Source organism: Dendroctonus ponderosae, unplaced genomic scaffold (assembly GCF_020466585.1).
Source record: "Dendroctonus ponderosae isolate FM_Combo_2020 unplaced genomic scaffold, Dpon_F_20191213v2 Dpon_F_20191213_7, whole genome shotgun sequence".
NCBI classification, from domain to species: Eukaryota; Metazoa; Arthropoda; class Insecta; order Coleoptera; family Curculionidae; genus Dendroctonus; species Dendroctonus ponderosae.
The window spans coordinates 11,056,745-11,071,622 of NW_026018916.1; the positions used below are offsets into that span (position 1 = coordinate 11,056,745).

The 14,878-nt window shown below is 32.6% G+C and overlaps 1 protein-coding gene across 1 annotated transcript in view; it reads right to left on the reverse strand.

Moving 5' to 3' along the window:
- Positions 1-14,878, reverse strand: part of LOC109543122 (zwei Ig domain protein zig-8) — a 113,960-nt gene that overhangs the window by 29,267 nt on the left and 69,815 nt on the right. The window contains exon 3 of the mRNA XM_048668290.1: positions 3,059-3,228. Coding sequence (XP_048524247.1) covers positions 3,059-3,228 — 170 coding nt within the window. The remainder of the gene's footprint in view (positions 1-3,058; positions 3,229-14,878) is intronic.

The following is a 14,878-nucleotide window of genomic DNA, read 5'->3' on the forward strand; positions in this document are numbered from 1 at the left end:
ATACACATTATTGTTGAAAACTATTTAATAATAGAAATTCTCCTTAATGTTTTGTTTGGTATTTGCTTGAAACGTATATGATTGCCACTTGCACTATTTCTGGGCGATACTGAAACCACCAGGTTCTTACTGCATTTTAGCTGAACGAAGCCAACATTTCTTGTCGAGAAACAGAATTACTTTGTCACCGGAAAATTGAAGCGTATACACTTTAACTTCATCGCTCATTAGGATGAGTATTCTCTGTAAAGCTCCTTGCCACTTTTCCATGCTTTTTCCAGATAAATTTATGGTAGAGTTGGCAATGACCTTTTAAGGTTTTAACTCTCAGCCTTGGAAGCTAATTGCAGATTCCTTGATTTTTTTAAATGGTATGCAAATTTTTGACTAATGTCTTGTATCATGTATATTCAGTTTTCGGCAAATTTATGCTGCGGAACCACAGTGAATAGTAAAAACAATCATCATAAATAACTGTTGAACATATTTCAAAAAAATGGTGCTGGAATCGGAAGCAATTTGGTCCTAAATGAGCTTCTGTTTATATACGGGAAGTAAATTCAGCTGAAAGTTGACTATGATGCGAAATGATTCGCTCTAAAATAACCTTAATGGGACGCCCTAGTTAGAATTTATTATATTAATTTTGCGCTTCGCTTAGTGCCATATTTTGTCGGCATTTCAAAAGAGCGATAAGCCGGCATGGATTTTCTAATAAGAGTATCTCTCGCCGTTGCGAAAATCTGCTGCACAATTATGACGTCCGAGTGCTGTCTCTCTATATTTTACTTTTATAATTCTTTTCCGCCCTTCTTCGCTAAATATTTTCTTTGTCATGGGGATGCTGACGGATGAAACGATCTCTAAGCGAAAGTTCTGCAACAACTACCAAAACTTGCGTCGTGTTAGAAATATTAACTAATGAAATTATAAAACTTTTCGGAATGGAAAAACTTTCAATTGTGTTAAACTAGGATTAGACGTTTTTCATAATTTTTACAGCTTAACTCAATAATAAGGCGGCATGTGCACAAGAACGTCTGTTTGCCAATTACGAAAGTTGTAATTAGCAGGTTTATAACTGCAGTGAGACATTCATATCTGTGATTACTCTGCATTTGCAAATGGAGCCAACAACCGGCAATATAAACACTTAAAAGGAGTTTGTTGAAACTAAAAGATGTTCCGAATTACACAGCCATTAAAAGATGAGTCGTGTAAGGGATCTTTAGAGATTTAAAGAATTAACAAGACAAAAAAAGATAATATAACTCTGTTTAATGTTGTGATTCTATCGAGAAATTTAAAAGTCGTACTTTCAACTAAACAGACGGCTAAGGGTGTGACTGGCTTCGTAAATTTAATAAATATATATATATTTAGACGACTAAACTGTTACAATTATACCAAGAAAAGAACCCAGGAACACCGTTCATAAATTTAAAAACAGAAGAATAAAAGTAAGGGATGTTAACAAAATACGGTCAGATTCATATACATACGTCTATTCAATTAGATGCAAGGCGAAAAGTGATACAATTAAATGCAAAAGATAGAAACGAAATACATATCTGAAAAACATAGGATAATTTCAGAAGAAAATGTGAAAAAATGGAAAACCATAGACTTGTTTGATCAGCCCATGACTCATAAGAAGATCAGAAAGTTTACCATTACAAGAAACCAACGTCATTAAGTCAATTGCACTTTGAAGCAAAAGCGCGGATAACTAATAATGACAATAAAAATAAAAGAAACCACAAATAATATTGTACTCACAGAAAGTGCTTACAAGTCATCGTTTAGATGAGCCGTTAAAAAGTTTGAATAAAGATGTGGCTTGAAGAAAAAGAACAACAGGAAAAAATTTGGATAACTTTAACAATACGCTTCGGAACTTCTAAAATAGGCCCCAAAAGTCTAGTAAAGCAGACGAATGAAGCTTAACGCGATCCAATTTATTTATGTTTCCGGAGCTTGCTAAATACTTGAGGTTAAATGGCAAAGTGACCAGTTAAAAACCGAGCTTTTTCAGATTAGTCCATCTATAAAAGTTCTTACTGCTTTTTAAAAATAGCAAAGGTATTAAATTTCAAAGCGTCTTAAATAAATTAATAAAAATCAGAAATTTTTGTTAAACCAAAATTGCGATAATAGTTATGTTGACAAAATAATATTTATCAATATGGAAACATATGCACTCTCCATCATCCGATTTATTTATTTGTTTTAATATCGGATTATCCTGATAAATTTAGAAGCCGAAGCGAATATTTCCAATTCCTATGAGTAACATTGGAAGCAGATATAAAATTGGGGTTTTGTTTACCAGATGAATAATTCATCAAATTCGGCAGTTTTCCGAATTTGTTTTAAGAGCTAACGAAACAGAACAATTCTTTTTCTCTGAAAATTTCTGCTCAATCAATTCCATGTAAACCGAATAAAATTCCATTAATTAACATTGTGTAAGTAACTGATTGTGAAATTAGTTGCAACATTTCCTATGCCTTCTATTATTTCAGTATTAATATTGTAGCAATTGAATACCCATAGTTTTACGGCAAAATTCAAATATAAATGTTGATGGGTGAATTTAAAAAAACCTGCAGTTAGAAAAGTTGATCCAATTTGAAAACTGGACCTCAAGTGCTAAAATGACTCTTTTTACTCGAAAATCTACATAGAGCTCAGCAGAAAAATAAACCTCGAAATCCAACATCAAATTGTAAAATGAGCATTCCTGAAACTAGCATTGGAGTTCATATAAATGCAAATTTAACTGTGCGGATACTTTTGATCTTTTTTTTAAATTAAATGTTTAGTAAATTTCATACAATTTGATTTTAGTTAGGGTAATGGAGTTTGTACCAATTACAAGAATTGGAATTGCTACTAGTATTAACCCATTATTAAATACATCGGACTTTCGGAGCTTTTTGCACTAATTTGCTGGGTAGGGTATTTTTTTATATATAATCGGGGACACGGAACTTTGGGAACAATTCAATTCCCTGGAAACATTAATTTAAAATTCATAAATTTTTGTGTTTCTCACCGTTCGATTTCCCAGATTTTTAACTCTGCAATGTAAATCTACAGTGCTCTCCACGAGCCCTGTAACATTCGATTCGATCAGTGTATCGAAATATGGTGCTGTTCCTGGTGTTGGCGAATTATCTCGAAGAAAGTCCCGGAACCTTTTTCCGCTCAAAGTTTCTGCTGCATCTGCAAAAATTAAGTCTATTAAGCGTGGCGATTAATTAGCAATGGGTACTTCATGATTTAATTAAACTAATTAACTCGGTTATTGTGTAATGTAAATTCGGCAGATGACACCGATTTCATCAAAATCTACTCCCCGTTCATTTCCATTTAGCACTAATAATATTTCACAGCAGCTTTGTATATATATTCCAGCTAAGCTTCGTGAATCGTAAACCACGCTGAAGATTAAACTGAACTGATATGAAACTTAACGCAGGTCTACCATACGTATCTAGGAGATTTATAAGTTTGCTGAACAAATATCGCTCAACTAAATCCGCTCCCAGAAGCAGAAAATCCACTTTTGCAATAAGTAATTTTGCTTATTTTGCACTAGTTCGGTATCCATCAAATTATTAGTATGAAATAGTTTATGAATGACTATATTTCATCAGTCGACATTGTAAACTGTTTTTCTAATAACTGAGAAAATGGTCAGAATGGAAAATGAAAAGACGAAGTTTAATCCCTTCGTTGGTACACCTCCAGACGGGTTAATGAAATCTGTCTGCTTTTCTCTAAGTCTTTCCGCAACTAATACGTTACTGTTTCAAGTACATTGGTTTCTGGTAACGTTTCCGAATGGCTTTTGCTCGTTTTTAATGTCGTTTACGACGAATCTCAATTCATTCTATCGTTGGGGCGTAAATGTAACGAGGTGAGCTTTGACTTCATTTAATTTTCTTCACGAAACGTTCCAAGTATAGTTCTGCGATTCTCGTTCTGTGAATTTGACAAGAAGGAAATTTGAAATTAGTGCAAAATGTCGAGCGATTTAAGCGAAAGAGCCCGCCAAGATGCGGAAGGAAGTTTTCAGTTTTATTAAATAGTCTCCCCAAAGTTTCCGCACACATTGTTTGGATTCTCAAAACTAGGTAGCGTGGAGAAGCCAAACTATTCAGAACTGAAGTAACGAGATTGTAATTTTCAATGTTTTCATACCACCATCTTTCACGCTATTAGAGCACGGATAGAATATTAAAGTAAATTTTCACACCTTAGTATGGTGATACTACTGTTTAAGAACATTTAGGAAAATGGCAAGCATTGAAATTAACAAAAAAAACTTTATTATTATCAAATATGGACGAAACCAATGAAATATCGCCGACGCTTCCAACTAGCCCATAAGTAGATTTATATAATATGATATAACATAACGTAAGCACGCAAAACTATCAGAACATATTATTTCGTCTCTGAAATCAATTTCCTTGTTTGATTCACTAGTCCTTTTTTGTAAGTTTTGTGCTTTTGGTGAAATGTTGTAGAATTTATACGTTTTACGCAAAAAAAATATTTTTTCTTATCTATCGAGAATTTTAGACAATCATAATTTTTTTTGCATTGATCAAACTTAAGTAATTTTTTTTGTAATTTACGGAGAATGCTCAGATATATTTTAGTGTAACTTGCTGTGCATTTGCTTCTACGTGAAGGCCATATTTTGATAAAACTACCGCGCTCAGCTGAACTTTTGACAAAAACGATTCCTAGGAACGACCGGACTAAAACTTTAACCATGTTGGTTAGTTAATTATTATAAACTGGTTGGCAATTATTTTATTATAAAAGCGCTTACGATGGCTTTAGCAGTTAATATTTAAAATTGCCAGGAGGCAAGAAAACAGAAATAATTTTTTGGTGCGAAAAATATGAATGATTCGAGATTTAAAAAAGTCCAAAACCATCGACAAATTATACGTATAAAAATCAGTTGATGCCAGCCAAAAAATTAAAAGTTCTGGCAGTTTGTGTACAACACACGCAGTCACACAAACTTCACAAGTTTTCCCAAGGGGATGAATTCGGTTGCTTCATCAAATAACGAGCCCAATAAAAGTACAAATTCACAGTGCGTTAAGTTAAAATTTACTGCATCATTCTCTTGATATTTCAAAAAACATATTTTTTTGGAAGAACTGATCATCCATAACAACATGCATGCACTTTATTTTAAAAGTTTATTTAACCATGCGTGCACTTTACTTTAAAAGGTTATTCTTAAACGGTAGTCTATTTCATCTTTTTGGCAAATATTCAATGTGTTCTAATTTTGATATTAATTATCATACATATTTTAATATATTTTTCAATTTGTAGCTTGATGTTGTGGCTACTTTTTTAGGGATGGGGCAAGAAAAGTAGACTTCATTCTATGATATAATGGAGAAAACATTAAGGCACGTTTTTATCGTTATTTACGTAAAACACCCTGTGCGCTACTCTTTGCTTTGAAACTAAAATGCATTTTTGCCTTTTGAAATTTTCTACTCTGCTCATGTATGCCTCGAAAAAAAACAATCCCTTAGACAAATTCAGGTTTAGACTGGTAACGCCCAAATAATGGAATTGATAGAAAAATGGTAATATATTGTATATATAATATAATCGCAAAATATTTGCAATCAACCAACCAATCAATCAACCAAACTTAATAAAAGTCAAAATTTTAAATGTTCTATTTTTTAAAGAAAAGCATGAATTAAACAAGTGATCAATACCAACAATTGGTATTTTATTTCCTTTAATTTTTGTAAACACTATTTGAATGAACCGAGTATCTTTAAATTACATTACGGATGGCTCGGAAAAAAATGACCAAATACCGAAAATTTCATCGCGTCAAGTGAGTCTAAACATTTAATTTTTCTGCTAAATATAGTAAGCCAAATATTCCGCTATCAACCTTGGCATAAAACTGCATGTCATAAAAGCGCAAAACAACAACCGACATTTGCATGTTTAAAAAGGCAGAATTTGTTTATCCAGCAATAAGTCAACATTCATGTACATGTATATGCATCGCTAAAGTGCGCTTCGATTGTTTGTATCAAAAGAAGCAATTTCCTGAAAAATATTTGCTGATTTACTTTGAAGTTGCTCGAGCAACTGCACTGCCTGTGCAATGTGCAACTCCGGAAATGAAATTTCTGCAGAGGCTAATGCAATATTCTTAAACCCTATGGCGTATAGTTTTCAATATTCTCCTCGAGTGCCGTACGAGTAATTTCAACGTCAGAAATACAACCGATAATTTCAAATGAAATTGTCAGGCTTGTTAGCTTTTATTTTCATTGAGTTGGATATTTAACTATTGACCAGTTACATTTGCTACTTGAGCTGCTAAACTGCAATTTAAAAAATGAATAGGCAATGGGAACTAACAGTTTTCGGGTTATTTGGGAGAAATTGACGAATTTGCAGCAACGGCTTTAGTGTGGATTTGCGGATGAAATAAACTAATAAAACACATTAACTCCATATAAAACCCTTTAGTGTTAAATTGAGGTGGAACACCCGCATATTTAGTCATTAACAAAGGAAATAGTAAAAGTGTCATTCGTGGCGTCTAAATAAAGATAAATGTATTCTCACAAAAAGCCTGCAATTAAGGTAAATGGTCGCCATGAATTACATTAAATCATATTTCCTGGAGGCCTAATTCGCCAAAATGTTATTAACTTTCGTTTTGCGGTTCTTTTGGGTAATACCATTTGCTTAAAGTGCTCTCTTTTATTTGCGAAATTTTAATTAAACATTAAAAAAATGAATGAACAGTCATTTCTTTATATAAAGGACATAATATTTTGAAACATTAGAGACCTTGGTCGCTAATTATGCAGCGTTTTCAGTTTTAAAATCGTTAATGTGAAAATGTGTAGTTTGTGTCCTAACAAGCATCTGCATATGCACTTACAGCGTGGTCTTTAATAGGATACATTTTACCGTCTAAAGGTCTCGATCCGTCAAAAAATGCTTATAATTCACAAACAGTGTCAATTATTTCAGATCTAGAGGGTCTAATGTGTGTTTCAATAAATTGGTTCCTTGCTATGAAAATTATATAGAATTTGAGGCATATGAGAGATTTAAGTTTTGTGATGTTTCAATCGTCAGTAGCGTTGCGTTTGATAGAAACAAGTTTGAGACCAGAAAAACTTTAAAAGGTTTTGTACAGATTTTTCTGTTAACTTTTCTCGAACTTTTAAATGAATTGAAATTGCGTTCAAACCAAGATATCATTACAAGAAAGACGAGTCCTCCCAGTTAACATCAAGGTGTGAAAGTAGATCTAAATATCCTCGTAAACAACAAAAAATGATGTTGTGAAATGATGTTATAATAGACTCATGATTAGTTTGGACACTTCGGTGATAAATTCTGCAGTTTTGTGATGAAATTCATGTAATAATAAAACGTATTGATAGGTATTTCTAAAACAGATTTAGGCCTTAAATGAGAAACTTTAAAAACTCTAAATTCTTCTCTGCTGAAATTTCTAGTTCTGTTATTTACATAATGTTAACAAGAAAATTATTACTTGCCGGTGCGATCAAATGCCTAAATTAAAAATTTTCCGATAAGAATAAGTTTTTGAAATTCTTCTTTACTCTGTACATATCTACAAATAACACTTTTCGCGGGACATCCGCTATTTTGAATAACCCTGTAGATTAATTTTGTATGTTCAGCCGTGTTCGAACACATATCAAAGCAAAACACGCGACGGTGTACAATTTACATTTTCACGGTTCCAAAGCAAAATTCAAATTAAAATTTAAATACGATTTATTCCAGAAACTAAAGCCCACTTTAATATATGGCGAAACGGGAATTACGGTTATGTTAGGCTAAGAGATCCATTAATTTTCCCACCGGTTCTAATATTAGCAATGAAAATTACGTACAAGGTGAAAAAGAAAAGCGCTACGCTAAGCAAAACACTACCGAAATGAATTAAAATGAAAATTTTAATGTCTCAAGCGATAGATGGTTCACAGTATACATGTTAAATAGATCGCGTGCTCCAAAGTGGCGACATGCAATGGACTCAGCTTTCTTCAGTGCTGGACGTTAAATGGATATTTAAAACTTCGACAGAACATGTTTTAGCTTCGAATTGAATTGTTTTTGTCCATTAGATGAAATTAAATTCGCTTAAGAAATTGGTAATAAACTGGGATAATTGCACGTATCCGAAACTTTTGACTTGGTCAAGGTTTCCAAGTTAATTGAAGTGAAATAATTTGACAGTTTTAAAAAGAATTATGGAAAATACAGGGACGACTACTGTATTAACTGGATTAAATAAACACCCCCCATCACTGAACTAAAAACTTGATCGAATTGACGAAGTTTTCTATACATTTAAACCATGCACCCTTTCACCATCACAACTGAAGGCGTCAAGTAGAAAAGGCATATCATGTTTTCCGTCCTGCATAAACGGATTACCCAAACCATAAAGCATCAAAGGGAAAATAAATTTACTTTTTATAAACCGACATCTAAAAGTGTACCGCAAAAGAATAAAAAAAGATGTATAGGTGAGATTCGAATACAGATTTCGACGCCCTTTTGAGTTCGGAACGGCATACACAAGACATTATGTGAGCATTTCAGGCCTGGCAGGAGTATCGAAAAGAAGCGGTCGTTTTTTCGACCGAAATAATTCGGAGGTCGATTTATTTTCCATTCTTAAGCTACCGATAGTTTGTTTTCTTCAACTTTTATGTTGCCTAAGTAAAATATCTGGATCCATGTTGCCTTTTTGTTGGGAACTCTATCCGCTGCTGATGTTTTTGATATGCGAGTGCTTTTTATATTTAGATTCAATTTCGTTGTCCTGAGGAGAAGGGAGATAAGAGCTTTATTTGCTACATTTATTATTCGACAAATATGAAACAAGATATTCCCTGTAAGTCACTTAGAAGAAAAAATGGGTTGTTTGCAAAGTCGCCCAAAGTTCAAGGCTGATGTACAGGATTTATTTCCAACAAAGTTGCATTTTTTGTATTTAGCAACGATTCAATAATATAATCGTAATAATTTAAAGTATACTAATGGCCCAACTGATATTACTTATAAGGAATTTCGTAATTATTTCTAAACGCATTTATAAATATATCTTTTTTAAATATAATTATGACAAAATTCGCTTTACGCGTGGTTCTATTTTTAAATAGTTTTATTTTTAAAATTGTGGTGTAATTTTTTAAATTATGACAATTTAGCTTTCGTATCATTAAAAAAAAGGTCAAAACGTTTTAGTTTTTTGTGTACCGCAAGACCAGTTGTCCTAGGTGTCACGTGGGACACTGTGTAATATAATCAACAGGGTGTGCCAGATTTATGATCAAGCCATTTCAGGTATGGTTGGAAAAATGCATTATAAATTTATTTGTTATATAAATTTGAATAAGTGGTTATTAAAACCCAATTACTAAGAACACTAAAAATAATTATTGCGGTGAGTAACTTAAAATAAAATCAATTATAAAAACGGTTCGATATGGAATTCACAGAATTTTTGATGTAATACACGTATGTTTTTCAATTTTTGTCACACTCTATGTCGAAATTCTAAAGTTCGCGTGTATTACTGAGGTCCTGATCATAAAAGCTGGGCGCCCTGTAAAATCCGTCTCAGTAAAATATAACAGAATTCATTCAGAATGGCTCCGGGAACTCTATCTCCCGCTTTTGCTCCTGATTTTTAACATCTTTTTATATTGAAATTGGAATCGAAAACAAATATTCAAGTTATTTTCTGAATTCAATATTCCGCAAATACGAAAACTGTATTTCTCCTAAGCTGTTCAGAAAATGCATTGGTTTCAATAAAATTTTCCAATATATTTCAGTTAAGTGTTTGACTTATTTATTTTGTAATACATTGCATGGCCAAAATGATAAAACATTCAATTTTACCCATTTTTTCTTTAATAAAAACCAAACATTTATGAAATAAAGCACAGTAAAAATACGTCTGCACCGGTTACTAATTTATCGAAAAAACGATTAGTAGCAACTAATCCAAATAACAAAAAATGTAAAATAGTTAAATTCAAAATGAATAAATTAAATACGTTGATTTTAGACAACTGTGTGATCTATCCATCTCTATAAATAAAAAGTTTTACGCTGTAAGTGATACACTCGAGAAAAACCCGCTAACTTGAACAGTCAAAAACTTTAATTTACTGTAACAAAAGTTGAAATGTAACTTTGCTGCTCGCATACAAAACTGAAATATTCGAAATTGAATATCATGTTTGGTGCTTCCGCAAACTTTTCCAGAAAAATAAAATCATGTAAACTATTCTTTGGAGAAAAGTTCCTGATATCAATTCGACTTTCGGCTTTTTGAGAACTTGTAACCAATTCCTATTTTGACATGTTCTACCTTATTCCTTGCACGTAGGCGAAAGTAACGATATTATCTCTATTGGTGAGTTGTCATATGAAAATATCCTGGTAATGGGAATGAAGCTGAAACGATTCATTGCCCTATGAAAAAGCTACTGTTAATAACAATTAAAATGTCTTTTTATACCTCTAGCACTTATTTGCAAATTTGCACCTCCTTAGTACTCTGCACAATTAAATTTTTGATACAACTTTGTTAGCTTCAAAGTAGGTTTATTGCAGGCTGATTGTGGCATTAAATTGAACTAATTGCCATCCTGCAGTTCTTCAATCTTAATAAGAGTTTGGGTAATTGTTGGATTGTCAACTAACCCAAAAGAAGACCGTTGCAGGAGCCGACTTTTGATTTTAAGTTTGTTAACTCAGTAATTTGAATTAAATCCATTTTTTCATATCCGTTTAAATTGTGTATTTTTTCTAAAGACAAATGTTTCTCCTTTCTACGACAACCAAGGTCGAGTCGAAAATAAGGTTAGCTGATTCACTAAAACCAAACTTTAATTAGAAAGCACAAACTCAAGTTGCTCCTCAAAATATTAGCGGCGTGGCAAAATTGGTTTTTCTTAATTTACGCCCTGCTTACGGCAGGAATTTAATAGAGATAAAATTTACAAAGTTACAACTTTATTGCACAACTTGGCAGAGTTGAAAGCTAAAGATCTCGCATATTTCTCTTCATAATTCAAAGCGGTAGAGTTTATAGTTATTTTAGAAATTTGATTTGGGTTTTGGCTCAAAATTAAACATAACGCTTTATCACTTAATAAAGCTAAGGTTTGATCGGTAAGTTTGCGAGGACGAATATGCGACTACTTCCTAACTTTACATTTTTGCATTTATTTAAATGAGACTCAGCTAAAAAAATCTGACTTTGTTACTGAATTTTGAAATATAGTTTTAATCTTTTACTCAAATTTTTGCATATTTAGCGACCACTTATTAATACTCGTATATTAGTTTGTACATATGATCAATCTTTGGCACTTTTCTGAAACTCTCGTGATTTTCGGTCATATATTATGTTTGCTTGGCAAATTCTATGAAACAAGTAGGTAAATATCCACAATACATCAATTTTCACTTGCACGCTTCTAGAGTGTATTGGTTGGTTCGGTCATATATCAAGCATGACAGCCTATTGGGTCCGTTTTAAATATTTTTCACTAAACTTTCATGTTTGGCGAGCACGTCTACCGAATAAGCGCTAAGTAAATGTTTATATAAATCATACTTACCCAGATGGAAGTCGTTAAAGTGTAAAATATATCGATTAGGTACATAGGGCAATAACACTCTAAATTTTAATGGTTTCCCACAAAAACGCCTTGGCGACGACATTAATTTGACTCTCTTTTGTAAATGGAGAGTTTTATATGTTTCGTGGGCCATAAACATAAAAATATCGACGCTCTTTTTGTGGTTTTATGGGATCAAAGCATATGTTTTGAAAATGCCATTTCAAAACGTTGAGTTTGTTAAACCCATTCATCGAACTAGCTTGTTATTTCAAAACGTTAAGCTCCACAACTTGATAAGTAAATGCCACACAACTAGACGTAGATAATATATTAAGTGAAAAAATATGAAGAGAAAACACCTTCTTTGTTTGGTATGGGATTATGAAATTGGTATCAGTAACCCAATAAAAGGAATGTTACAAAGTGATTTGTCCAATTAGGTACACACATTCGCTGCTGAAAAGAACAGTTTATATTTGCTGCATTTGTACTGATTTTTAGAGAGTGTGATCGAACTGGAAACACAAAGGGCCATTTGTAACTTTGATCGTTTGCAACGTTCAATGCACCAGTCGCTGTTTTTGGAGAAACCCGGCTGTTAGCTATTTTATTTACAACATATTTTCAAGCTCACTTCAGTTCAAATTACACAATTAATTCTGTAAGCTTTTTTTATGTCATCAGCTGTCCCAAGACTACTTTAAACGTTTGCGTTCAGTAGGAAGCCAATTTTACTTATAGAAGTAAGTTTTTAGCAAAGAGACACTTTTAACAACTGTTTCGAAAATAGCCCGGATTAATTAGATTTTACAGACGCTATTGATTCAGTAATGAACAACTGTAACAAGTATTTATGTTGCCTCAAGTAAATTGTCAGCGCATATTAAAAAAAAACATTTGATAAATCAGTAAATGTTTGCGATGATGCATCGCGTCGACTAAAAGTGATTTTAGAAAACGCCCTTGAATAAATCAAAGTCGACTTAAACGAAAATGCTCCTTTTGCTTCCAGTTGCGTCTATGCTGATCAGTTTCCAAAGTTTCCAAACAAGTTTACAGTGAACGTTGGAAGGATGTTAAGCAAGCTCATCTCCCACAGTGTCCCAACTTTGAAAAATTCTAGCGAAAACAATTCAGTCATGTTACTAAAGAGATCACTTTCAATATAAATTTTACATGGTATTTTTTCATTTCACAAAATCGTTGGGGCATATAATAGTATTACGCTTTAATATCAAAGTGTGGTTTTCAATATTTAATTCTGTATTCTTAGCGTTAAGCTCTAAAGCTGTTCGATGTCAGCACCGAGGACAGACGCTGTATGTCAAGTAAAGCCTTCGTTTCAACATAAACTCCACACTATATCTCCTTTGTCATCCTATACATGAAATGCTAGCGAGGCACTTCGACATGATTCAAACTGACCTTTTACGAGTATTATTATGAATATTTGGAGTCAACATATGAAAGAGTAGGTTTCTTTAATCCCACTTTGTATTCACATCATTTGGTTGGTGTGTTATACGCTAAAAGTTTGCGTGTTTTAAAATAAAATTAAAGTTTCATTTCCATGCTACAAACTGATTAATTTGAAAACAATGATTAATTAAAATACAGTCCACAAGATTGTATTTAGACAGTAAATTCCCCGAATCGTTTAACCAAAATTTAATAAACCTGCAATTTTCCTCGCAAATAATCTATTTATTACGAGACTAAGTATTTGAACCAAGTTATTAAAATATCATAAAGCTGAGTCAATTGGTTAATAACACCGTCAAGAGAAATTCTTGAATTGCAAATATTTGTGCTCAAGCGAATATCAATTCCTCAGCTTATTTACGAAGTTAATTAATATCCTTGTCAGCTTTTGTTGGAGTGAAAGTTAAAGTTAAAAGACCTGTGTTTCCTCATTCAACTAGGGCGAAACGGTGACGTAATATTATGCTTCAACTTTTCTAATTACTCAATGTCATTAGCAGCGTTTTAGACAGATATACCGGAACCCGAAAGTCGATTTATCGCTTGCCGGCAAATTTCCAAGAAACTTGTCCGATTAGTTCGGGAATAAATGCACCGCGACTTGCTACATCCGAACGTTTCCTGAGATTTTATATTTCAAAAATTCCTCGCTCTTATGTGAAACTGTTGGTCGAGATTTTACAAGCAGATCGAACTCATTTAAACTATGTTTCGATTCATTTCCTGATATCATAAACCTTTCAAAATTAATAAAAGATTGGCTTTTAAAACTAGTGAAAACCACATGACACCTTGATAGTATGAATTTATCTGGCATTTGCCGTTAGCCTCGTCTCTGAATGAAAATTCCCCAAAATGTGTATCTATTCATTACTTACCAGTGTATGACGCACGATTAATTATGCAGATATAATTCTATTAAATTATGTATGGAATTGACAAAATCTGCAAATTTTTTTGGAAGTTTACTTTATGGTTTTTGCCACCATTGTGGATAAAGCATGTATTTATGACTTACCAGAACAGAAATTCTTTGTGGTATTAATTGATAAATAATTGAACAAAATATGTTTTTAAACAAAAGAAACTTGGTACAAATTGGGTACCTACTATTAAAACAACTCACATACAACAAAGTGTAAATTGTATAAATTAAGCTTCAGGTGCGCATCTGAAAAATTGAAACAAACCAGAAAAAGGTTAAAAACAAACGCACCTTCCAAAATTTCACTGCAGACATCATCAACTACATTTCGGCAGTAAATAAATTGATAAAATGAGCAAAAGTTGGGATCTTCATAATTTGTGAGAGTATGACGCACATTTTATTATATTTGAAATAAAGTCGTCAATCCATGAGTTAAGTCTGTAATATACCTAGTAAAATATGTAATTTTTTATTCTGCATTATTTTGACAAAAAAAGTCATTAAAACTCTTATAATTAATATAACAAACATACTAAGTGCTTTCAGCCATTATGCCATCGGCTATATGTTACTTCTAGGTCTTTGCAATTGCAAATATTTTAATAAACTTGCAGTTTTCACTCAATGTCTTTATTTATTAATTTTTCCAACTCAAACCTCCTGAAAAATCTTGTTGATAGGGTTGATGAAATTTTCATATTGAAATCATTGCATATCAATTTCAGTCGCTATATGAGCATTTTTGCAGGGT